We start from the raw sequence: 27,810 nt of genomic DNA on the forward strand, positions 1-27,810 counted from the left end.
TCAGGTCATGATTTGAGGTTTGTGAGTTCAAGCCCCATGACAGGCTCTGTGCTGACAGCTCAGAGCCTGAAGCCTGCTTCAGCTTCTATGTCCCCCTCTCTCTCTCTCCCCCTCCCCTGCTTGCTCTCTCTCTGTCACTTAAAAATAAATAAACATTAAAAAATTAAAAAAAAAGTGCTTCCAGCATTCTTATCCTAATAATAACAAAAAAAACCCTTAAATCTTACAAGTATGTCACTTGACCCCAAGATTCTACCTGTCACCCGCCATCGTCTTCTTACTCCCTAGTAACCTACCTACCATTCACAGCCAAACTCAGGAAAGAGCTGTGTGCCATCAGTATCTTTACTTCCTCATTTCTATTTACCCCTTTACTTACTCTGGCCTGGTGCAACCACACTCTAGTCCGTTATCAGCTCCCTATTGCGATGTCCAATGGGCACTCTTGATTCTCATCTTGTTTTCCCTTTAAGCAACCTGTGGCCCTACTCCTGCCTACTTGAAATCTCCTGTTCTCTTGGCTTCTGTGACTCTACTTGCTTGATTTGCTTTTTTCTTTCTAGTCCTTCATTCTGTGTTGTCTTTGCTGGTTTCTCCCTACTAGTCCACCTTTAAATACTAAATTTTTCTCAGGACTCTGTCCTAGGACCTCTTATCTTACTCTCTACTCTTTATCCCTCAATGGTCTCATCCACCTCAATGGATTCTAATACCACCTCTATGAGAGTTATTCCATATTTGTGTTTAGATGAGGAAACTGATGTCGCTCAATACTAAATCATGACAATAAGCTTACCTGTAGATGTGCAACTGTTTTCCCAAAAGCTTTTCTTTGTCTAACGTAATTCCTGGTTTCTTCGAACATGAATTCACTGGCTGAAAGTCCCATTTCAGCAATCACTAGCCTTTCCTATAACCCAAAATTAGGTCTTAAGCATCATTCTAATTCCACAAGATTTTGATGATAATAAATTCAATAAATAATCGTTATAAAACTCCTAAAAGTTAATTTATTTCTTAATTCTATAAGAAAATGCTCCCATAGATTTATAAGAATATTGGACATAGCCATAGTAATTCTTTAAAACAAATCTTTTATTTTTATAAATGTCTGTCTTTACTACGTATACATATATACATAATTTATTTAATTCCTTCATCAGTCATCTATGAGAAATATGAAATTGTTGACTTTTATTTATTGATCTCTGCACACTGCATATTCTAATAGGTCTATGGAAATCAACCTTTTAAAGTGGATAGGTTAAATTCTGCCTACTAGTATCCATGGTCAGTTTAAATCCATCTTGCTGGTGATTTTTTATATTCTATTCTATTTCCATGGCAGTATTCCTAACCTTGTCCCCAATTTAGCCCAGGCTGTGGCAATCACTAGACAAACGCACCTATGTTTCTATGCTGGCATGTGAGGTTCAACAATCACATAGGCACCACACTCCAAAAACACAGATGTGAGAGCTAACTATGATGGACTAAAACTTTCCGGTATGATGATTCCTTGGTATCATCAAAAAAAAAAAAAAATTCTGCCAAATATTTTGGCTGATATTTCCTTACAAGGAGATAAGAATTCTTGACTTGTAGTTAAGAAGCTAAAATCATTGTAAGAAGGTATCACAGAACTAAAATACCTAATTTTCCTAGTCATTTATAAGCTTTGATTGGATATCCTTGAGTTCAGTTATTTACTTATCTAGGCTACAAAACTCAGGTTTTTTGTTGGTTGGTTGGTTGGTTTATGTAGTCTCCACACCCCACAACGTGGGGCCTGAACTCATGACCCTGAGATCAAGATCTGAGCTGAGATTAAGAGTCAGATGCTTCACTGACTGAGCCATCCGTGCACCCCAAGAAGTCAGGGTTTTTTTCAACTTTAACTTTACTCAAATGATTGGCTATGTCACAAGTTTTATATGCACGAATTTACATAGTTCTATTTCATACCACTTTATTAACTAATCAAAAGATGGAATATTTAATAATTCTGACCTGTGGAAGTTCTTGCATGAGGTGATAGAAGCCTTTATTCTCTTCTCCAAGTAGAGCACTAGCTGGTAACCGTACATCCTCAAAGAATAATTCTGCAGTATCCTAAGGGATCACACAATTAAGTACAGAATGATCTCACTTAAATCTCACAACACTCTAATGAGGTGACTATTATTTCCATTTAAGAAAACAAAAACAAGAACAAAAGAAACTGGAAGCCAAGTTGGAGTAGTTAATGAATACATCTAGTAGGTAATAAACCACGGATTCAAACCCAGATCCATTTGATTCTAAAAATTTGTGGCTTTCCCACTGCAATACACTGTCATTTTTCTTTTTGGTAATGAAAAAAAGCTACCAAATAATTACCAAATAATAGAAAAATATTTTCTGCTTTTATTCCATAATTTTCTTCAATCAATTTAATAGAAGGTCTATTAACATATAATTTTGCCATTTCTGAAGCAGATATTCAAAATATGCTGATTCACTTCCACTGCTGAACAACAGAGATAATTTGGATAAATGGAATAAATCTCTCTTACCATTTCTTTTCTTTTCTTTTTTTTTTTTTAACATTTGTTTGTTTGTAGAGAGCAAGCACGAGTTGGGGAGGGATAGAGAGAGAGTGGGAGAGAAAGAATCCCAACCAGGCTCCATGCTGACAGCACAGAGCCTGATGCAGGGCTCAAATTCACAAACTGTGAGATCATAACCTGAGTTGAAATCAAGAGTCAGAGGGGCGCCTGGGTGGCGCAGTCGGTTAAGCATCCGACTTCAGCCAGGTCACGATCTCGCGGTCCGTGAGTTCGAGCCCCGCGTCAGGCTCTGGGCTGATGGTTCAGAGCCTGGAGCCTGTTTCTGATTCTGTGTCTCCCTCTCTCTCTGCCCCTCCCCCGTTCATGCTCTGTCTCTCTCTGTCCCAAAAATAAATAAATAAACGTTGAAAAAAAAATTAAAAAAAAAAACAAAAACAAAAAGAGTCAGAAACTTAATCAACTGAGCCTCCCAGCACCCCTCTCTTTCCATTTCTGAAAAGCATATTTTAGGAATCTGGCATAGGAAGGTATGATTTGCTACATGTAGTTCTATAAAGTATATTTGAGTACACGCAATTATGTATAATTAATAATTCATATTGTGACTTACCTGGGCTTTTAGTCCCATTTTATGTAGCTTTCGTCCCTTGATAAATCCTTTCATTCCATTTTCCACCAGAAAAAGGCTAATGCCATGAGCAGGAGAGTGAGCTTCATGATTTGTGATTGCCACTACGATCACAATGTCACTTAGCTGCCCATTACTGATGAATACCTGCAAACCCCAAATTTACTGTGACACTTCACAATAAACCAGGTTGATGTTTAAGTCATGATGGGAGGAAAGTATATTCAAGAAGACTGAACCAGACAAGACATGCTTTATGCCTCTCTTTGTACTCTACCCAAATATCTTCAGTGTTGATTATTCATATATGAGGTTATTAAAAAGTGCAGGGAAAACAACCCATTGCTTCAAAGAATGAAGTCAGTACATTTTCATTCCATAATTAATACTGTAAATAATGAACAGAGCTTATTATGTCTTTTCTAAATTAAAGCAAAATACTCTATGATAACTATATGATAAACTATATTTTAGAAAGAAACTGCAGATGAGAAAAAGGAATCTGTTCTAAATGGCAACATTTAAGTATTTGTACTCTCACAACAGTTTTTGAAAAGGCATGGATTTGATTTTGATGATGGATGGCCTACTTCTTTCCAAATGGCCTCAATAAGGAGATAATGATTAAAGAGGGATAAAATAACATACTAAATAAGAGACATGAGATTACCAGATGATATTTATTTATCAAGCAAATATACCCAGCACAAATTATTAACTTATTCTGTGCCTTTCTTGGGTCACCTCAAGCACTTCCATGGCTTTAATTACCATCTATCTGCTAATCTTTAAGTGACTCCAAATCTTTAAGTGAAATTTCTTGCTAAGTTTCAGACCTGTATACCTACCTGCCTCTGGAGAGTCCGCCTGATGACTCATGGGCAGAACATATCTTTTCCTACCCTTAACTCTTAACTAATCTTGAATATAAATCTATTTTTCCTATCTCAGTGAATGGTGCCAAAAAAAAATCATGTTATCATCTTGCTTCATATTCAATTTGACTTCTAATTCTCTCTAATCCATTTCAATACTTTATGAATCCACTCACTTCCTTTCTCTTCTATTGCCATTACCTTATTTCGGGGCCTCATCATTTCTTAAGTTCCTACAACTGATGTCCCTGCACCTCTATTATTCATCATGATCTCAGAGACCTTTTTTACAATGCAATCTAATCATATCATTTTCATATTTTGAAATCTCTGAATAGCTCGTAATAGACCTCAGGATAAACTGTAAACCTTTAGAAGGACATATAAAACTCATCAAAAACTGGCACTAGCTTATCAGTCCAACCTTATCTTTTATCTCATTTTTCTCATTCCCTGTCCTCAGGTCAACTCCACTGAACTATTTGCTATCCTTTCTATTCTAAGGTCTTCTTTACCTATGTGTCTTCAGAAATCTTGTTTCCTCCACTGGGTGGCTGTTTCCCAATGCTGCTAAGATACATCCTACCATTCTGGACTAAAGTCTTCCCAAATTCTCCAGGCCAGGTTAAGAGCTCCTGTAAGCACTCTGAATTCACCATCGTCTTAGCATTTATCAAACTGTATTCAAATGATCTATTCTTGTCTCTATCCCTTTGAAATAGTAGGAGTATAAAATGGCATCAGTTACTTCTATCACCTAACATCTATGCCCTTTATAAGATTTATGTTCTCAAATCCACAGTGCTGTACATAAAAATAATGGGAAATAAGCCAATGATGTTAGTGTTGTCTACATGATAGCAAGTAAAGGCCGTGGTGGTGGCCTGGTTATAAGTGACACAACAATCAGAGACCCTCAACATTTCTCTCTACAAGGAACTCCTCAAGGGCAGGGACTATCATCAGTGCTTAGAGTAGTGTTTGGCATATAGAAGGCTTTCAAGGATGTTTGCTGAATAAATGAGAAAAATGTGTTCCTAGAAAAAAAAATTATACATCATGGCCAATGTATTTTTTTCTACAATATTGCTCCATTATACCACTTGCTCAAAAACCTTTCAAGTCTCCCAATTTCATATTTTTCTAAGAGAATAATGACCATCTGTGTAGGTGCACAGTTGAATTGCTGAAATAGTGCTTTTCTGTTCTGAATCGCATGTCCAGGGATTAGTGTCTATAAGCTCTAAATCCACGGCCTCAGACATATATTAACAGACGTTATTATAGATAAAAGACAAACAATGGAATGAAAGGAAGGGAGGAGCTGTTTATACAAAAAAAATTGTTCACTTTAACACTCTGACTTCAATTTGGAAAAAGTGAATAGAATTCTTCAACAGTTTTTCTTAGACACAATTATGGAAGAAGGTTAATCGATTCTGAACCATTTCTGCAAGAGTCCAACAGAAGGCGAGTATTTCCAGCATGACTGCTTTCCTTTAAGAAAATTCTCTTTGTAAAAGGACTGTCTCAATTTCGTTCTTAATTATGACAGTCAAAACTCTTAATAGGGCTGGGATTATCCCTACTGAGGGCCATCATTTTTTTGGGTATTGAATGTTTATAAGTTCATTGTAGACGTTATATATAGTATATTGTTATAAAGAAAAAAGAAAAAAAATCCTCAAGTCCGTCATGTAGATATCATTATGAATTTCCTTTCTGTTTTTTTTTCCTTTTAACATAGTTGAAATGTATGTGCATTTTGTTACTTAGCTGAAATCTAGGTGTATAGAAGTTAATATGATCTCTTCACTTAATTATTTTCCTAAGCCATTAGAAACTTTGTGTCGACACTTTGATGGGCACATCTTAGGGTCATTTTTTTAAAGTTTATTTATTTGTGGGTGGGGTGGGAGGGAAGGGCAGAGAGAGGGAAGAGAAAGAATCCCAAGACACAGGGATTGGTCTCTCGAACCGTGAGATCACGACCTGAGCCGAAATCAAGAGTTGATCCTTAACCAACTGAGCCACAAGGCACCCCTTAGGTCATCTTATTGAGGTACTATATTCACTTACTTATTCCTTTACTTTTGCTTCCTTTCAATTTTTTGTTATTTCTAATAGAGGTTTGGACATAGTCAGTGGAGTTTTCTTGGGTGGTTCCCACAGAAGAACTGCTAACAAAGCTGGAGACATAAGAGAATGTGTTTCCCATTTGATCAAATATCTTAGTCTTCTGTGGCCCTCTGTGTGCAGAGTTAAGTGATTATTATACTGGAATCATCTTTATTATAATCTTTATTATACATGTTTACTATAATCCTTAAGACAAATAGTTTAGACTAAAATTTCTAACAGTTGTGGGGAATAAGCTTAGGAATTCCCTGAGGTTGCACTGATGGCTTAACAAGGCATAAGGAATTAGAAACCCACAGAATGAACACACCCAAGTTTGGCTAAATAAGATTAGGTAAACAAAATTAGGTAAATAGGTTGCAAAGGCCCCCAGTATAGGAGAAAGGTATAGGAATAGGAAATCTCAGGATGTTTTCATCATCCACAATGAGGTAAACAAGATTAGGTATTCAGGGTGAAAATGCCCCCCCCCCCCCAAGTTAGTACAGTAACAGAAAGCTGCTTTCACAGGAAGGAAGGACAAAAACAGGAAAACAGGACTTTGGACCACAGGAGGATGAAGTTGCCCAGAGCTGGAGCTAATTAGCAAAAGAAAGATGCCTTGCTGACCCTGAGGTAGCATGCTCTGTCCTTCTTGTCCCCTAGGCCAGTTTAGGTAAACAGAGGTGGTGCCTCATGTCTGCCGTAAACAACTTTCCACCCAGCTCCAGGTTTAGTGTTGACCCAAACCCCTAACACTGAATATCTTCAAAACGCCCTTTCCCTCATGCCCATGAGTTCATGTTCATGATTTCATTGTCTCTTTGTGTAAGTCCATCACGCTTGTAAGCCTTCTGATCCTAATAAAAACGGAGCAAGCACCCTTATTTGGCACTCTCGTCTCCTCCCTGACATTAGCCTCTCTCACATTTCAATCCTGCATCTGTTCTCTTGCTGGACAAGAGAGAACGCCAGACCTAGAGTCTATGACAAAAACTATGTTTGGGAAAATACTAGTGACTCAATCTATAAAGATAATTTCCTAGGGCATAAGACATACTATACCAAACTTTTAGAGGTTTATAATGCACATTAGCATGTCAAAGAGTGAGAAGTTGCACACATTTTCTAAATTTATTTGACACCACAAATACTGGTTTTTTGTATAACAACTATGAAACTAGATTATGAAATGGTCTTTAGACCTGGGCTGCTCAAAATGTGTTCTTCAGACCCATTCCAGTCCGCAAACTGCTATTAGTCCTTGACAACGTAAGTACAGAAATCAAGGCTGTTTACAAAATTGAGAGCAATTTGACAGTAGCACAACATTCAAACTTGTGATTTTGTAAATGCAAAGGTATTAGTCTAAAACTAATTAGAAGTTTTAAAAAAATTCAAATAAAACAAACATAAATTAGTTCTTCAACAGGCTTTGAAACAATTTTCAGAAAGACCTCCTTAGTTGCAGAAAATAAACATCTTTCCTTCACTTAACACTCAGTCAACAATAAATATTTACTGAGTGTATACCAGACACAGTTTTAGGTAAACAAAATCCTCTGTCATCAGTGATATTAGATTCTAAGGGATATATTTACTCCTAAGCCCATCTGTAACCTTAACTGGAGGGGCTTTCCAATTCATGTAGGCTGATGTGACTCTCAGAAGGACTGAAAGGCTCTCAAATTCTATCAAAGCTATCCTTCTTTCCTAAGAACTTTTGAAAGTCTTCTTGATATTTATAAGAAAATCTTATCTCCAATTTTTCACAAACATCAAGTTTATTAATTATCGTTTGTCTCATATTTGGACAATGTGAGCCTCTCCTTCCCCTTTTCTGGCTTGATAAGGGCCGTTTGGACAGTAAAACATTTGCCATAATAGTGAGGGGAGCATGTAAAATGGAACATACAAGAAGAACAGATCTCATGTAATATAAATGTTGCAAAGTTCACATTGTCCCCCAAACAAAACAACTTAAGTAAATTCAATTCTTACATGAGTCCATAGAATGAGACAATCAATAATGAGCAGTCTTTGAGACACTGTTACTTGTGGCATGGACTCTGGAGAGAAGGGCTGTGGGAACCCCTCTTTACATACCTTGCTTCCATTGAGAATCCAGTCACTCCCATCCCTTTTGGCATTTGTTCTTATTCCTTGCAAATCACTATAATTTTTTAAATAATGAAGGAAAATTCATTAGTTGGTAAAAACTGAGTTATTCAAGTATTGTTGTATAAGTATGCATATAATGTGCTAATTCAAACTGTTCATACTATGAAAAGAATTGACTTCTAACTAACATTAAGAATGTTCACACAAATGCACTGAAAAACCACATCTGATGTATTATATTCTAAACTGCTTACACAAATGAATATATGATTAAGATTACATAAAGTAGCCAGATTTTATAAAGCATAAAAACTCCCAAGTAGATCCCCAAATTGGACTCAGATAGCATCTCAAAGCCTACTATATTTGAAATTATTTGCCACCATATATCTGCCTCCCTCTATTCACCTTGATTCCTTCCCTTATCTCTATTGATCAAAAGTTAGCTATTTAAAAGACTTACGTCTCAAATGCTTCCCTTAACAAGACTGCTCTAAAAGTGGAATAGATTATTTTTCTAAGTATAAAATAAACAAATATCCATAGTTAAAATACAAAAGAGAGACAATATTTCTGACAAAGAAAAAATACTGAAAAAAAAACTTACTTCCTAGAATAAACATTTCTAAAATACATCCTTCCAGAATTTTTCAGTGAAAATAGATACACACATATACGTATTTTTATAAAACCAGAGCCATACATATGATTTTGACCTCTTAATAATATCTAGTGCTTTTCTATAATTTCATTTCTATCAATGGCATAGAATTACATTGTATAGCTTTATCATTTTTTAAAAACAATCTATTATTGAATACTTAGTTTTCAATTTTCATAAATATCCTACAATGAATAGCATCAGGTATAAATAGTCTACATCACTTTTTCTGATTCTTCTTCTTGAATATGGTCTTTATATTGTAAGTCAGTATGAAATATTAGTTCTTAAAATCAATACATGGCTTATTGAAATACTTGTTCTATACAGGGACATATCAAAAGTAACAAAGGTAATGACACAGCTCAGTTTGTGGATTAAAAAAAGCTCTTGAATGGTAAACATGGAATATTAAAAATATACTACTAAAATATATACTACTTATAGTATTGCCAAGAATTCAGACCCTTGCAATAATCGTATTAAGTAAGTATCACTGATACAGACATTGAGGTTCAGAGATTTCACCCACAATCACACAGCTGGTGTCAGAATACTCTGGATCCAATGTCATCATAGGTTAGCTCTATGAATTTGGTTAAAATACTTCATTTCTCATGTTCTGTTCTCCTTTACATAGGAATCACAGTATATCTTCATATAGATTATTGTGATAGTCCAAACAGAAAATCAACATGAAAGATACAAAATGTTAAGGTATCATACAAATACACACAATTACACATTAGGGAGTCTCCTATGCACGTGGAAAGGAAAAGAGGCAGGGATACTCTGAATCTTTTCTAGCAAACTCCACCCGTTTTGGTGAAGGCCAAATGAAAGCAAGAATGTAAGAGTGGCCAAGTTGTTCCTAAAATCCGGCACAACAAACCATCTCCCATCTTTATTCCTTCTCTCCCACATGCTTTTTCTTTCTTTCTTTTGGAAACACTCTTCTGCATCTGCCGTTTTCCTTCACTCCTGCACTCACTCATATGGCCCCTTTGCTCGTCTCTAAATACCTGACCAATTTGCTACCCTTCCATCACTTATACCAGCCTTCCAAACCATCTGCCTCTTTTCTCCATTCTCCTTCTCAGTTTTCATCTTAAGCATATTCACCTAGCCCCAGATGAGGACAGAGAATTTAAATAAGCAAAAATCAATCAGCCTTTGTTTGCTTGTGTAAGTTGGGGACAAGTTAGGATCTCTGATTTATATTGCCTCTAAGTGAGAACTAGCATTCAGTGGCTTGGAACAGGAACATACTGTTCCAGAGCTAGCATGATGTAATCCAAATTTTGGTCAGTCAGTCACTTATCTTAGAAAAATTATCTAACTTAAAAGCAAAGGAAGATTAAATTTTTATTTCTTTTAGATCACATTTTTAGGCAAAAGAAGCAAACAAAAACCTTTTACCTTTGGCAAAACTAAGAATCAGGATTGGCCTGTAATTATAGGTTTATATTTGGGAAGGAGAAATACAATTTAAGCATGTTGCCAAGTCACACTATGGAGTACTAAGCCATTTAAAAATAAACAGCAGTGTCAGAAAAGCAGTGTAAAACATGAGGGCCTGATCTTTGCAGAAACAAGCCTTGGGTTTTCAATTACTGCTTCTGCCACACCTTCAGGTTGTTGCTCTGCACTGCCTGTTTCCCGTTGGCCTAGAAGTTGCTGTTCCCTTCAACATAAACCCTTCCCCTTACTGTGCTGGCCTGTCACAGCACAGTACTGTCTCTCTTTACACTCTCTTTCACCATAAACTCTAAAAGATTAGTCTGTGTTCTCTACATCTGATTTCTCAATACCCAACTCTCTTCCAAAGTAGCCTCTCCTCTCTACTGAAATGACAATCAAAAGATCACCACCAGTGGCCTGCCATGACCTTTTCTCAACCCTCAACATTTTTGTGGCCTCGACATTATTAACTTCTCACTCCTGTCCTATCACCTTTTCAAAGTCACTTCACCTCATGCTCACGACAGAGCACTGGTGTAGATCTCCTTCAGACTCCATCCTTTTGTCTCTGTGGCTGCCTTTTGTACAGTTCCAAAGGAAGCATAATGCCCAAGGTTTCCTGTCTGCTCTCCTTGTCATCCTTGAGGATCAGGTCCCACTATGTGGAAGCTCCTCCCCTCCATTCTTGCAGTTGGTTCTTTCTCATTTGTCACAGCTCACTTTATTATTTTTTAATGTAGTAATATAGGTGTTTATTTTATTTATTAAGTTTTTAATTTTAATTCTAATAAACAGATAGTGTTATATTAATTTCAGGTATACAATATAGTGATTCAATAATTTTATGTATTATTCAGTGTTCATCATGATAGGTGCACTACTTACTCCCCATTGCCTATCTCACCCATCCCCCTCACCTCCCTCTGGTAAGCCATCAGTTGGTTCTCTATAGTTAAGAGTTTTTTCTCAGTTTGTCTCTCTCTTTCTTTTTTCCCTTTGCTCATTTGTTTTGTTTCTTAAATGTCACATATGAGTGAAATCATACAGTATTTGTCTTTGACTTATTTCACTTAGCATTATACTCTCTAGCTCTGTTCATATTGTTGCAAGGGGAAAGATTTCATTCTTTTTTATGGCAAGAAATATTCGAAAGTACATAAATATATACCACTTCTTTATCCATTCATCTATCAATGGACACTTGGGCTGCTTCCATAATGTGGCTATTGTAAATAATGCTGCAATAAACAGAGGGAGATATTTTCCTTTGAGTTAGCATTTTTGTAATTTTTCGGTAATTGCCTACTAGTGCAATTACTGGATTGTAGGATAGTCCTATTTTTAATTTTTTGAGGAACCTCCATACTGTTTTCCACAGTGGCTACACCAGTTTGCATTCCCACCGAGAATGCATGAAGGTTCCTTTTTCTCATTGTCACCTACACTTGTGGTTTCTTATGTTTTTTGACCTAGCCATTCTGACAGGTGTGAGGTGATATCTCATTGTAGTTTTGATTTACATTTCTGTGATGATGAATGATGTTGAGCATCCTTTCATGTGTCTGTTGGTCATCTGTATGTCTTTGGATAAATATCTGTTCATGTCTTCTGCCCATTTTCAAATTGGATTGTTTGGTCTTAGGGTGTTGAGTTGTAGAAGTTCTTTATGTATTTTGGATACTAATCTTTTCTTGGATATGTCTTTTGCAAATATCTTCTCCCATTCAGTGAGTTGTCTTTTAGTTTGGTTGATTGTTTCCTTTGCTGTAAAGGAGCTTTGTATTCTGATGTAGTCCCAATAGTTTATTTTTGCTTTTATTTCCCTTGCTCCAGGAGACATACCTAGAAAAATGTTGCTATGGCTGATGTCAGAGAAATTACTGCCTGTGCTCTCTTCTAGGATTTTTATGGTTTCAGGTCTCACATTAAGGTCTTATACATTTTGAGTTTATTTTCATGTATAGTGTAAAATGGCCCAGTTTAATTCTTTTGCATGTAGCTGTCCAGTTTTTGCAACACCATTTGTTGAAGAGAGTTTTTCTAATTGTATATTATCTCCTCCTTTGTCAAAGATTAATTGACCATATAATTGTGGGTTTATTTCTGGGTTTTCTATTCTATTCCATTGATCTATGTGTCTATCTTTATGCTAGTACTATACTATTTTGATTAGTACAGCTTTGTAATATGACTTGTAATATAACTGGAACATTCTCCAGAATAGATCACATATTAGGCTACAAAACAAGTTTCAACAAATTCAAAAAGATCAAAGTCATAGCACGCATCTTTTCTGACTACAACATTATGAAACTAGAAATCAACCACAAGAAAAAATCTAGAAAGAGCACAAATACAGGGAGGTTAAATAACATGCTACTAAGCAATTAATGGGTCAAATAAGAAATCAAAGAAAAATCAAAAAGTACATAGAAACAAATGAAAATAAAACACAACAGAATGCAGCAAAAGCAGCTCTAAGAGGGAAGTTTATAGTATTATAGATCTACTTGAAGAAGCAAGAAAAATCTCAAATAAACAACCTAGCCTTACACCTAAAGGAGCTAGGAAAAGAAGAACAAACAAAACCCCAAACCAGGAGAAGGAAGGAAATAATAGAGCAGAAATAAATAATATAGAAACTAAAACAACAACAAAAACAACAAACAAAACAATAGAACAATTAATGAATCCAGGAGCTGGCTCTTTGAAAGCATGAACAAAATTGATAAACCTCTAGCAAGACTCATCCAGAAAGAAAGAAAGAAAGACAGAAAGACAGACAGACAGAAAGAAATAAACAAAGAAAGAAAAAGAAAAAGAAGACCCAAATAAACAAAATCACAAATGAAAGAAGAAAAATAGCCAATACCACAGAAACACAAACAATTGTAAGAGATATGGAAAATTTTATACCTAGAAGAAATGGATAAATTCCTAGAAACAAATAATTTACCAAAACGGAAGCAGGAAAATACAGAATATTGGAACAGAGCAATTACCAATAAGGAAAGTGAATTAATAATCAAAAAACTTCCAGCAAACAATAGTTCAAGATCAGTCAGCTTCATAGGCAAATTCTACCAAACATGTAAAGAAGAGTTCATACCTATTCTTCTCAAACTATTTCAAAAAATATTGGGCACCTGGGTGGCTCAGTTGGTTAAGCATCCAGCTCTTGATTTGGCTCAGATCATGATCTTAGGATCGTGCTGGGCTCTGTGCTGGCACCCTGCTTGGGATTCTCTCTCTCCCTCTCTCTCTCTCTCTCTGCCCATCCCCCACTTGTGTTCACATGCTTTCTCTCTCTCAATAAACAAACAAACAAACACATAAATAAATATACATAAAAAGAAACTATTCCAAAAAATAGAATAGGAAGGAACACTTCCAAATTCATTCTATGAGGTCAGTATTACCCTGACACCAAAATCAGATAGCCACCACAAAAAACGTGCACTACAGGCTAAAATCTCTGATGAACATAGATACAAAAATCCTCAACAAAATACTAGCAAAACGAATCCAACAATACATTAAAAAAAATCATTTACCATGTTATTCCCAATCAACGTGAAAAATCACCTCAATAAGAGAAAGAGTAGATGCAGAAAAACCATTTGACGAAGTACAACATCCATTCATGATAAAAGCTCTCAACAAAGTAGGTCTAGCGGGAACATATCTCAACATAATAAAAGTGTCATATGAAAAACCTACAGTGAACATCATACTCAATGGGGGAAAACTAAAAGTTTTTCCCTTAAGGTCAGGAACAACACAGAACTGTCCGCTGTCACCACTTTTATTCCACATTGTACTGAAAGTCCTAGCCACAGCAATTAGACAACAAAAAGAAATAAAAATGCATCCAAATTGGTAAGGAATAAGTAAAACTTTTGCTATTTACAGATAGCATGATACTATATATAGAAAACCCTAAAGACTCCATCAAAAATGTATTGGAACTGAAATGGATTCAGTAAAGTTGCAGGCTACAAAATCAATGTACAGAAATCTGTTGCATTCCTGTATACTAATAATGAAGCAGCAGAAAGAGAAATTAAGAAAATAATCCCATTTATACTTGTATCAAAAATAATGAAATATCTAGGAATAAACTTAACCAAAGAGGTGAAAGACCCATACTCTGAAAACTATAAAACACTGATGAAAGAAATTCAATACAACACAAAGAAACGGAGAGACATTCCATGTCATGGGTTGTAATAACAAATACAGTTAAAACACCTATACTACCCAAAGAAATCTTCAGATTTAATGCAATCCCTATCAAAATACTAATAGCATTTTTCATAGAACTGGAACAAACTATCCTAAAATTTGTATAGAATCACCAAGGACCCCGAATAGCAAAGTGATCTTGAAAAACAAAACAAAACAAAACAAAACTGGAGGTGTCACAATTCAAGATTTCAATCATATTGTAAAGCTGTCACATCTCAGTTTACACGTAACCACTTTTTATAGGCCTTCTCTAGCACTCATATCTAAATTCATTTTTCCCTTTCCTACCAAACACACATACACCATTAGTCTCTAGCATAGCACCATGTTCCCTTCATAGTACTTATCATAATTTATAATTAGGGATATATTTATTTATGTGTTTCTCATTATTCTCTTCAATAAGCACAGAGACCACATCTGTTCTAGTTCACCACTGTGTATGTGGCACATTACAGGCACTTAGTAAGTAACCTTCAAATGACTGAATAAATGATCTTATTCTTTCTCATTGCTCCAATTCTTGCCACCCCAGCTTGCATCCAGAATCCCAAATCTTTGCTGGACATTGCCATGTGAATGTCACACCACATCCAAAATCTACCATGCTCCAAATTCTAGTCATACCCTACCACTTTATTTGCATTGCCCTATATTAATATCTGAAAAACAGCATATATTATGTTTTATTGTTCTTTATATATGATAAGGCCTTATTTTCCTACTAGAATTTGAAGTTACTTGAGATTGTAAATTGAGCTTGTGTTAATCTTTGTATCCTTCCTCGTACATCATGCAAATATTTGTATGAACTGAGTACTGAGAAAATATTTGCTGTTAGGGCACTGCTTCCAAAAATCAAAACCAAATCAATGTTGATTTACCTTCCAGCCCCAGGCTCTGTCATTGCTAGGGCGCCAATACATTTCCCAGCAGTCATCTGGGGGATGAAGTGCTTAATCTGTTCTTCAGAGCCATAGTTTACAATATAGGGCATGACAATATCTGAATGAAGACTAAAACCTGGGCCTGTACAATTTGAATATGCTCTTAGAGAGAGAAAAAAGAAGAAAATTTAAAGCACAAAATAGTTATTTTGTTCTGCTTTCTGTTTCTTTGATTTTCAACTAAAGAACAACAAATTATTAAATCTTATCACATTGTGTCACAATAGCCTGTCTCCCCACAAACCTAGAGCTCCTGAGGATTTTCTCTTTGTTTTTACTAATGTTTTAATTTTTGCATATTGACAGTACTGTAACAGAGCTCCATGAGAACTTACCTAGTGAATTAAAAGATAAAACATTTCAAAGTATGGATCACCTACAATTGTATTACCCTAACATAGCAACTGTTTTCATTTTGACAAATTACCTTTGCCCATCAGCATATATTCTAATATAGTTGCAGTCGTGGTGTGAATTTGTACTTAACTAATTTTTTTTAAGTGTTTATTATTTTTGAGAGAGAGAGACAGAGTGTAAGTGGGGAAGGGGCAGAGTGAGAGGGAGGCGTAGAATCCAAGGCAGGCTCCAGGCTCTGAGTTGTCAGCACAGAGCCTGTCTGATGCAGGGCTCAAACTCACAAACTGTGAGATCATGACCTGAGCCGAAGTCGGATGCTTAACCAATTGAGCCACCCAGGCATCTCGTTAACTATTTTTTTTTATTATTATATGGCATGAAAAAGTCCTTTTTTTTTTTACATGTTGTCATAACAATAATCTGAAATAGCTATAAAGTATTCCAAATTGTTTTATGTAATATAATTTACATTTTTTTTTTATAATTTACTTATTCATTCTCCCAATACCAGACATTTAGATTGCCTCCATATTTGGATGTTTATGATCTAACATGACAATGATTTCTGTACATAGCTCCTCTTTTTTCTATTAAATTATTTCCTTAAGATAAATTCTCCAAAGTGATGCCCTGGATCAAAGAGCAGAAACATTTTCATTTTTTGAATGAAAATTGGTGAATGCTTCACCAAAGCATTTATTGTTCTAATTTATAATGCCACTAATAGTGTGAGTATGCCGTTTTCACGGCAACCTTGTCAGCAGAGGGTATTATGATTTTGAATTTTCACTGACTTTTGCAAATACTCAAAATGATAACCTCCAGGTTAATTTAATTTACACTTGATTGGCAGTAAGGGTGAGCTTTTTTCATCTAGAAGAACCTATCTGGGGGTGTCTAGGTGGCTCAGTTGGTTAAGCATCCTCCTTCGGCTCAGGTCATGATCTTGTGGTTCGTGAGTTGGAGCCCCTTGTGGGGCTCTGTGCTGACAGCCCAGAGGCTGGAGCCTGCTTCTGATTCTGTGTCTTCCTCTCTCTGCCCCTCCCCTGTTCACACTCTGTGTGTGTGTGTCTCTCTCTCTCAAAAATAAATAAACATTAAATAATTTTTTTTAAATAAAAAAAATAAAAGAACCTATTTGTATTTTGTTTTGATGAACTGTTGGTTCAAATCTTTTGCCCATTCATCAACTGAAATCTTTATTTCTTCTTATATATTACACTTTAAGTATATTTGATGGGATATTTTTCCGCTTTTTTTTTTAAAGAAGAAAATGAACACATAAGGCAATTAGAAATGAAGCAATCTCTGATTTTCAGCAGCAACTATTTTAATAACTTAATAGGGCATTTTCCTATCTTCACACATTAAAAAATGTGCAAATGATACACATATTCATTCGCATTTTAGTTTTCAATATTATAAGATTAGAAAGCATATTTTATCATCTCAGAAAAGTGAGCAGTGTGCTTACAAAACACGATTCCACTTCAAATGTCTGCATACTCACTGTTCTTCCCACATTATAGCTGCTGAATACAAGTCTCCACCAATACCACCATGATGCTTTGCAATATTGACACCGAGAAGTCCTTGTTTGCCAGCTTTTTCCCAAAGCTCCCTGCTCACTTCTCCAGCTTTCTCCCATCTGCAAATAGCAAACATTTTAAAATCAGAGAAACTTTTTTCATGTTATTTAAATGGTCATAATTTGAATTTATGAATGATCTTGTACAGGAATGTTCCTTTAAGGTAATTGTTGTTGACATTGGCCATAACTTTCTATTTGCATTGGACTCTTTCATCATTTGTCTCCTTATTCTCTTCTTTACTTCTTCATATTTGCCACTGTTCCCCTCCCTTGACTTTTCATCAGACCTACAAATTACATGTACTGACATTCATGGGTACAGTTTGTCTCAGCTGGTCCCCTTAAGATGGAATCTTAGTTGTGTCATATAGTCATGGGAATTTGTCCAACTTATCCTATAAAGGCAATAGCCCTCTGTATATTTCCTTAAAGTGCTGAACTTAACGGGATGAGCACATAAAAAGGTGACAAGAGCAGGCAATCTTATTACAGTTTAAGTTGGAACAACAGAAGCACATAAGCATCTTGCAGCACAACTGCTGTCCAATGAACTTCTGAAAGGGGTAGACATTCGAATAAGATTGTGCAACCTCTGCTTTTTTAAAAACAAGAATAGCAGGGCGCCTGGGTGGCGAGGTCCGTTAAGCTGTTAAGTGTCTGACTCATGATTTCAGCTCAGGTCATGATCTCACAGTTTGTGAGATGGAACGCTGCATTGGGCTCTGTGCTGACGACTTGGGATTCTCTCCCTCTCTCCCTCTGCCCCTGCTCTGCTCACACGTGCGCTCGCTCATTCTTTCTCTCTCTCAAAATAAATTAACATTTTTACAAAATGAGACAGGCATGATAAGGAAAGAGCTAGTTGGAAATAAAGAATCTGAGAATTTTTGTTTTATTTTATTTTTTTAAGTGCGAGTTAGATATACTTACCAAAAATGAGGTATATTTTTGAAGATACTGATGAAAGGGAAACACAGATGCCTCAAGAAATTTTAAAAGAGTTTGATTATCATCTATGTTTTGATGTACATATTGCCTAAATTAGCTTTGGAAACATTTTTATCATTAATCTCAAATCTGTCAACTTCTATCATTTTTACTTCAAATCTTCATCAATAATTTTTCTGGAACAAAGTTTCGAATCAGTAGAGTAATGAACAAAAAAGATTCTCCTAGAGTGTACCATAATAAATTTCTTTCTTTCTTTCTTTCTTTCTTTCTTTCTTTCTTTCTTTCTTTCTTTCTTTCTTTTTCTTTCTTTTTCTTTCTTTTTAGAAATAGTTGCTTTTCACCAAAGACTAGTCATGGCATTAGGTTTAGCTAATTTTGGTCATTTTTATAGCGAAAGCATTAATGAAATCTTAATGGAAGATATTTAAAAATGTTTTAAAAAACATTTTAATTATAGTAAATTGCTGGCAGTGAATGAATTTTAGAAATATAGCAAAATCCTACTTTCATAGAAATGACAGTGTTTCGGTCAAAAAAGTAGGTGACCAGTAATTAAGCAGTTAATCAATATACATCTCATCCAGTAGTAAAAATACTTTAAGGTGGCCCATTGCCAACCAAGATTTGTCAACTGGCCTGTTGAGCTTTCATGAGCTTTCATTTTAATTCACTCATGAAGCAGAAAAAAAAAAACATTTGGAATTGACTAGTAATTACTTAATTGCCATTTAACCAGAGTATTTCTCAATCTAAGAGCTGCACATTTTCAAATTTACTTACTTTTAATTGTATATTTTAAAATTCATTTAAATAGCTTTGGACTAATTTAAGAATCCTGAGATCTTAGAGTATTACAGTTAAGAACAGCAAAATGTTAATAAAGCAATTAATACAGTATATTTTCTGTAGAACAACATACGACATTCTAGGAAATGGTTTGTTTTTTTCTTTTTTAAATTTATTTATTTTGAGAGCGAGAGAAGAAAGAGAGAGCGGCATATGGAACATGTGAGAGGGAGAGGGGTAGGGAGAGACAGAATCCCAAACAGGCTACGTGTTGTCTGTGCAGAGCCTGACTCAGGGCTCGAACTCATGAACCCTGAGATCATGACCTGAGCCAAAATCAAGAGTCAGACACTTAACCGACTGAGCCACCTAGGCGACCCTAGGAAATGGTTCTCAATGTTCTCTTTATGCAAATTACTTTAAAGAAAAATGTACCACTTACTCTGCGTGGTGAGGAATCACTTCTTCTTGAAAAAACTTCCTTACACTTTCCCGGAAAATGTCATGTTCTGAAGAAAAGATTCTTCGAGTTCCTATATCTGTTAATTTTTCAGCAGAAGGAGTTTCTAGACGTTTCTCCTCTCCGGAATGAGAACATCTTTAAAATATACATATACATTAAGAAAATTAAGTGAAATTGTGACCCTTCATACCCAAATTAATGCCACCGAACAACATGGAAAAATGCTGATTTTATTTCCCCCAGAGACACTATAGAGGTAGGTAGGAAGAGTGTGAAATTCGACAGACCTGTTCAAATCTGAACATTACCACTTTTGATAGGATCTACCTCACCTGGATAAGATCAAGTAGTATGTCCTTACTCAGCTCACTCTTCACTTCCAAACCCATGACTAACCTACATGTCTGAGTTGAGGTAAATGCAAATTAAATGATGTAAAAAATCCAAAACCACCATAGAATATTGATAAGTGTTCATGTCATGTACAATATTTAAGATATTAACATTTCCAAATTACTATTTTATACAGTACCACCATAGCATATTGATAAGTTTTCATGTCACGTACAATATTTAAGATGATATTAACATTTCCAAATTACTATTTCATTCAGAATCACACAATTTGAAATGGCAGGTGTGTAAGATACAACTATGGCGATGTTACTGCCATATTAGAGGCAACCTGGGTATAAATTAAAAAAAAAAATGTCCATGAATCTCTGTAAGGATTAGTACAGAATTATTCAATTATCTTCAGAAACTGACCCTTCCCTCTCCATACCCCCCTCATATTACACTTAAAATAAGACTGTTTTGTAGTTCCTTTTAGTTCAATGGTCTTCACATTTATTTCCCTCTTGGGGTACTCCTGAAAAGTTCTGAAAATCTGTGTGTCAGTTTGTATAATTCAAGCTCATATTTAAAAAACAAAACAAAACAAAACTTTTTATCATATATCCAAATATTAGCAAAGGATGTTTTTCTGTTTTGCATGAAATGCTGTTTGGGGTTTCTCTCTTCCTTAAATGGACCCTTGTTTGTTTGTTTGTTTTCTCTTTCCTTTCCTCCTCCTCTTCTTCTTCACATTTTTGTTTAAAAGACAGTCTTGTTTATGGGCAATTAGGTTGTCTCAACCTTTTTTTCCCCATGAAATGAATTATTTTTACTTTATGCATTTTCATTTAACGCTATGAATTGAGTTGTGTCCCTCCCAAATTCATGTTGAAGCTCTAACTCCCACTGTGATTTTACTGAGTTAGTTAAATGAAGTCATGTGGGTGGGATCCTAATCCAAGAGGATATGTGGCCTTATAACAGGAAGAGAGATCTCTCTCTCTCTCTCTGTCTCGCTCTCCCAGTGTGCATGAAACAAGGAAAGACCATGTGAAGATACAGAAAGAAGGCAGCCATCTACAAACAAGAAATAGCACTCTCACCAGCACTTTGATCTTGGGTTATCCAGCCTTTAGAACTATGAGAAATAAATTTGTTATTTAGGCCACCCAGTCTATGGTATTTTGTTATGGCAGCATGAGCTGAGTGATACATTTAACATGCACTTTCTGTCATTGTGCTTTAGGTTTATCTTTTATATGCAACTTTTAGTGGAGTTTATGAATATAATTTGAGATGCCTTTTAGGTAGTAGTCGTTGGTTGTGAACATGCAGTACTACACATTTTATACTTAGTCTGCCTTTTGCCTTCTTAGTTACTACCCATTCATCCAAATCATCATTTTTAATAGCGTATTCATTCATTTGGTCAACAAATACTTTGAGTACCCTTTATGTACCAAGCACTGTTCAGGTAACTTGGGATACAACAGTGAGCAAAATAAAGATCCCTGTCTCCAGACTCACATTTCTAGAAGGGGAGTCTGAATAACTATACTATTTATAGTAAGGAAGCAAATTAAAGCATATATGAGAAGATGATAAATTCTATGGAAAAGAAAAGCAGAGTAAAGATCAGAGTGTGTGTCTGGAACAAGGCTGGGACATTGGCTGCAGCATGGAATAGTGCAGTCAGGGTAGGTTAAGTTAGACAAATGAGAATTTGAGCAAACGTCTCAAGGTGACAGTCAAGCAGATTTCTCAGTAGAATTTAAGTCAAGAAAACAATTAGAGCTGGGTGCATGGGTGGCTCAGTCAGTTAAGCATCTGACTGCAGTTCAGGTCATGATCTCTCGGTTCGTGGGTTCGAACCCCACATTGGGCTCTGTGCTGACAGCTTGGAGCCTGGAGCCTGCTTCAGATCCTGTGTCTCCTTCTCTCTCTGCCCTTCCCCCTGCTCATGCTCTACCTGTCTGTCTCTCTCAAAAATAAACACTAAAAAAATTAAAAAAAAAAAAGAAAACAATTAGAGCAAAAGGTGTCAGGCATGATGGTATCTGATGCATTCTAGAAAGAGCAGGGACACCAAGTGTGGATTGAGTGCAAACAGTAGATGAAGTGAGAGGTAACAAGATCAGGATGTACAGGGGTCTTACATACCACTATAACGTTACATCAAATAGACTAAAATTTACTTTATCCTCTAATTGAAATGATTGGTTGCAATTTCCTGCTAGTGGAAATAAAACTATCATGCACGCTTTTGTCCACACAGCTTTTCTTTTCCATACTGAGAATTTTTCCTCAGGAAAAAAATGTGCTGAGATTAGGCAACTGGTGCTCAGCAACACTGAATCATTTGGTAACATAGTTAACAAATAACAGAATGGAATTTATATTCCAGTCTGCCTGGACCTTAACATTTTATATCCCATATTACCTTAAGAAAATATTGGAATATTTGGAATATTGGAATATTTCTAAGTTAAATACACCAAGACATTAGAAAGTGAAAGCAGTGCCAGAAAGAATAAAGACTTTCAGGTCAGTCAGAAGTATTCAAGAGAGCATATGGAGAAGAAAACCAAAACACCTGCACCAAGTATGTTGGTACATCCATTTCTTGAAGACCAAGAAAACTTCACTGAATAAATTGGCCCCTTTTCTCCCTATAAAGATCAGGAAATCTGTACAAAAAGAAATTTCTACCAATTTAACAGGCTAAGCTCTAATTGTTAGTTTTACATTTTTTTAAATGTTTATTTATTTTTGAGAGAGACGGAGACAGAATGTGAGTGGGTTAGGGGCAGAGAGAAAGGGAGACACAGAATCCGAAGCAGGCTCCAGGCTCTGAGCTGTCAGCACAGAGCCTGATGTGGAGCTCGAACTCACGATCTGTGAGATCATGACCTGAGCTGAAGTCCGACCGACTGAGCCACCCAGGCGCCCCTAATTGTTATTTTTAAAAAAACTTCATTTACATTATAGAAGGGAGACAGCTTCCACCAACACCTTCAGCAATACTTGGGAACTGGTTACAAATATACAATTTCAGATCTCACCCCAGATCTACTGAATCGAATCTGTATTCTTTTAATTTTTTTAAGTTTTATTTATTTATTTTGAGAGAGAAAGAGACAGCATGAGCAGGGAAGGGGTAAAGAGAGGGAGAGAGAATCCCAAGCAGGTTTCACACTGTCAGTGCAGAGCCCTATGTGGGGCTCGAACTCACAAACCGTGAGATCATGACCTGAGCTGAAATCAGGAGTTGAATGCTTAACTGACTGAGCCACCCAAGCACCCCAGAATCTATATTAACAACATCCCTGAATCATCCATATGCACATTAAGAAGCCTGCTATAATAAAACAGTCCCAAGCCTATTCAGATGGTCCCTCAGGTCCTCCTTTTCCCAAAATTCCCTGTGAGATTTTCTTCCTATACTTCAACCATAATAACTTACCCCAACAGACATAATGCAGAAACAGATATGAGAATTGGGCTGTCTTCTACTAAATCAGACATTAAAGAATCCATGAAAATGTAAATAATGTCTCTCTTCTTGTTTTGAAAAAGCTATTTTTCATAAAAATGTTATTTATGTTAACATGTAATGGGCTTATTATTGTTACTTTTACTTATTTATTATTGAGATATAATTGACATATTACCATTACAGTAGTTTCAGATGCACATGATTTCAATATATGTATTCGCTGTAAATAATCAACACAGTAAGTCTAGTTAACATCCATCACTACACATACTCATTTTTTCCTTCTAATGACAACTTTTAAGGTATACTCTTTTAACAACTTTAAAATATACATGCAGTATTAACTATGGTCACTGAGCTGTACATTACATTCCCATGGTACTTTATAGCTGGAAGTTTGTACCTTTTGACCCCCTTCACCCATTTCCACGCCCTGCCCCCAACCACAAATCTGTTCTCTGTGTCTAGAGAGACTGTGTGTCTTTTTCTTTTTTTTTGTGCTTGTTTTCTGTAAGAGTCAACTTCTAAGTGAAATCATACAGTATCTGTCTGACTTACTTCACTTACCATAATCTCTATTGTTCCTTTTAATGAACTAAATTATGTACTTGTACAATTTGTTTTGTAGATATCTTTTGATACCCATATGGATAGATACAACCCCCCAAATAAAAACAATCTCTGAGGTGGTCCTTTAACTTTCAGGGCATAAAAAAGTAGTGACACCAAAAATCTGAGGCTCACACTCTTACGACGTTCTGGGGAAGAGTTTAGAAAAGTATGTGCATCCTAAAGTCAGGTCACCGCCTCCGTGAAGTCCTCCCAACTTTCCTCAGGAATAACACACGTTTCCTCTCCCATAGCATCTCAGAGTTCCACCAATGTTATAATGAGCTAGTTTATCATTCCTGTCATTCTCCTTAATAGCGAATCCCGGATGCTTCCAGTTTATCCGATGAATGTATTTTATATGATCTAAACTTTTGATTTTATAAACACTACCTTAATAGGCACAGAGCCACTTAGAAACTCTATTAACTCTCCTGGATTTAATTAATTAAAGGATTTGTTAAATAAATCTCAATGTCGTTGTGTGATGGGGCTGGTGTCAGGTCTTTGCTGTCCCAGGCTGCCTTCTTCGGGGCACTCCTCCACATAGGCTTCGCAAAGGGTGCTCCTGCGATCTCCAGATCTGCCAGTCGGGGAGTCCCAGTGACCCGTTCACAATCAGGACGCGGCCTTCAGCCACCTTTCTAAGATGAAAGGTTGCAGCCCGAACTCGAGCAACCCCGCGGTGAGGCGGTCACGGCCGACACCCCCGCCCGCCCTCGCCGACGTGGGTCCCACCAGGCCCAGCCCCTACCCGCGGAGTCTCCGGCCCAGACTGGCGCGCCTTGCTCGCCGCCGCGTTCAGGGTCCCCAGGAAGGGTAGGTGTCGCCGCCCCTACCCCGTAGACCACCCCCTATCCCGGGGCCGTTCAGCTGGAGCCCGGCGGGCACTGACCTCGCGGACGGCGGTGAACGCAGGGCACACCGGCCACCCCACATGCGCAGGGAGCTGCGGAGCAGGCGTGCAGCCATGGCTGGGACGGCGAAGGGAGGCATGGGCGCAGGACGCCACTCCTCGGCGACTCTAGGGCGGAGTTCCCCGCGAGCCGACAGTCTTTCAACGGTCCTACTCGGCTTAATGGGGATAAATGCGCCCGGGTGCGGAGCCGGAAGCCAGAAGACCTGCCAGCCCTCGAGCAGGCGGGCAGAGCGTAGCCCAGCGTTGCAACACTCCCCTCTTCAGAGTCGCAGCCACCCAAGTAGTATTTGATTTGAATTCCTGCTATGCCATTTTCCAGAAGTCATGAAATACTGTGTAATAACCAACATTTCAACGGGATGATAGTCTGAGCTGTTGAAATTTACGAACTTGGTTTTTGGAGATGGGAAATCTCTGAAGGATTTTGAACTCTAAATAGGGTTTGCCGAGTGGAATTCTAAGGAGGTAAGAGAGGCCATTTAGACCATTCGACTAGTGGAGGACAGTTATCAAGGCCTGAACTTGGGCAAGTGAAAACAAGATTTTGTGTTAGAAATCAAGAACTTATTCACTGAATGCAGAATATCAGGAAGTTAAAAACTAAAAAGGGAGTTAATACCGATTAGGTATTAATATTAGGTGAATAATACTTGTTGACTTGAGGGAAGCACCGGGCCCCTTGCAGGCTTGCCAAAATTCTAGACTTGGCTGGCTGGTGGTCTTAGGACCTCCGCCATTAGGAGTCTGTGCCGGGTATTTATAAGCTTCATGGGACCAGACTCTTGGTTTTTCAAGATGGTAATTGGCTGATCAAATTACTTGTCTGTATGGGACAATAAGAGAACTTTTTCTGCATAATCTTGCTGAACGTCTGAAAAATAATAATACAACACTGCTTTAGAGTGCCTCAGTGTGGTCTGAGAATCAGGCAGCAGCAGCACTACATTTTGAATCATAACATTTGATGATGAGGTCCAGGATCCTATAGTTACACATCTCACAGGTGATTTTTTTTATAGGCTTATTAATTCACTTTTAATTACCTCGTATGAAAACACTGTGGTGGCAACAGCTGGAGACTGGATCCTCTGCATGGAGACTCTTCTGTGTTTTACTAGAAGGTTCATGAACTCCTGTTAGGGAAACTTGGTGAACGGGGCCACTTTCTAGAGGCTGTCATAGCCATAGATCTTAGAGATGGCATAAAAGGTGACCTTGGCAAAGTTGCCCGTGGTGGCAGTGCAATCTTTGGTGTAGGTGTGGCTGTTGTCTCTATCAGTTATCCTCAGCAGCTTCTTGGGCCCAGATGAGTTTAGTGCTTCCAGGGGAAGCACTACCAGGCTAGCCATACCAGTGATGAAATTTGAAGTGGGGTTCGCAAGAAAACGGCTAAGAAAGAATAATTGAGACATCTTTGGTGCAAAAAAGGTGATTTTATTAAAGCACGTAAACAGGACCTATGGGCAGAAAGAGCTGCGCTGGGACTGTGAGATGCGACTGATGATATACTTTCAAGTTTGTGAAGGGAGGGGGGTATAGCTAACTTAGGTCTCCAAGGAATTTCTGGATGCTGAAAGTAGGGTCTCACAGGACCCTGAAGATTTAGCTATTCTCAAGATAAGGTTGCTTTTAGTTTAGTTTTTTTTTTTAATGTTTATTTATTTTTAAGAGAGAGACAGAGGGAGAGAGACAAAGTGAGAGTGGGGGAGGGGCAGAGAGAGAGGGAGACAGAATCTGAAGCAGGTTTCAGGCTCTGAGCTGTCAGCACAGAGACTCACACGGGTCTCGAACCCAGGAACCGTGAGCCCATGATCTGAGCGGAAGTCAGATGCACTGAGCCACCCAGGTGCCCCTAGTTTTTAAGGAAGTGTAAACGTTAAGGCATTATGGCAACCATAAAGGTCTTGGGGAGTGTTACATGCTGCAGGTCTCTGACATCTATCAGTGGGTTGCAGGCTAGAGGGGAATTTAATTTAAACTACATTTTTCTTGCCTTTATTTATTTCATTTCCCCCCTGAACAACTTTGACCCTTAAATCTTTAAGGTTGTTAAAGGCAGAAGGCCTCATCTTCTGTAGCATCTTCATGCTGCAATAAGGGCGTAGAGATGGGCTTACCTAAGGGTCAAGGCTAGTCTGTTGAGAATTTAATAGGAGTTAGAAAAGGCTAACTGCAACAATATCTAGAGTGGATATCATATGGGAGTTTTCTTGAGGAGAAAGGATCATCTGTTGGCTTGAAGTCATAGCATTGAAGGAGTCTCGGCACCAGGTGGAGAGACATGGGAGAAAACAGCAAAACATGATTAAAGTAACAAAAAGAGGCCCAAATAAGAGTCCTTTGATAGTTGACAAAAATCTTCCTTTAGTTCGGTCCAGGAGTTCAACCACTTATTAAAGGAAAGAGAAGGATCATTTAAAGTGCCAATTTGAGTATTTTTCAGTTAGAAACTCAGAAATATTTCTGTGGTAATCTGAATGTATACACAGCACTTTGTTTTTATGAGACCACAAATTCCACCTGTGCAACAGGTAAAATATCTAAGGCATTTTATTTTGAAGAATTGTTTAATGCATTTGAGTTCTTTTAGTGTTTAATAATATAATGTTATTTTGAGAATCGTTTAAGGCCTTCATTGTGTAATAGGTAGTGTTAATCATCACACAGATTCTGTTTTGCTTAGTCAGGTGATTA

General features: G+C 37.1%; 1 protein-coding gene across 2 annotated transcripts in view; it reads right to left on the minus strand.

Moving 5' to 3' along the window:
* The window catches only part of ACADL (acyl-CoA dehydrogenase long chain), a 45,754-nt gene extending 20,532 nt beyond the window's left edge, over positions 1 to 25,222 (minus strand). Inside the window, exons 1-8 of one of the 2 annotated variants that reach the window (XM_027051769.2) lie at positions 25,093 to 25,222; positions 19,736 to 19,891; positions 17,476 to 17,613; positions 15,546 to 15,710; positions 8,277 to 8,343; positions 3,160 to 3,324; positions 2,011 to 2,112; positions 797 to 910 (exon numbers count right to left, since the gene is read on the minus strand). In XM_027051769.2, the coding sequence (XP_026907570.1) occupies positions 797 to 910; positions 2,011 to 2,112; positions 3,160 to 3,324; positions 8,277 to 8,343; positions 15,546 to 15,710; positions 17,476 to 17,613; positions 19,736 to 19,891; positions 25,093 to 25,193 (1,008 nt within the window). In that variant the 5' untranslated portion in view covers positions 25,194 to 25,222. The remainder of the gene's footprint in view (positions 1 to 796; positions 911 to 2,010; positions 2,113 to 3,159; positions 3,325 to 8,276; positions 8,344 to 15,545; positions 15,711 to 17,475; positions 17,614 to 19,735; positions 19,892 to 25,092) is intronic. The other variant, XM_027051778.2, reaches the window with a different exon arrangement.
* Positions 25,223 to 27,810: the final 2,588 nt, after the last annotated feature.

This window comes from Acinonyx jubatus, chromosome C1, assembly GCF_027475565.1.
Source record: "Acinonyx jubatus isolate Ajub_Pintada_27869175 chromosome C1, VMU_Ajub_asm_v1.0, whole genome shotgun sequence".
NCBI classification, from domain to species: Eukaryota; Metazoa; Chordata; class Mammalia; order Carnivora; family Felidae; genus Acinonyx; species Acinonyx jubatus.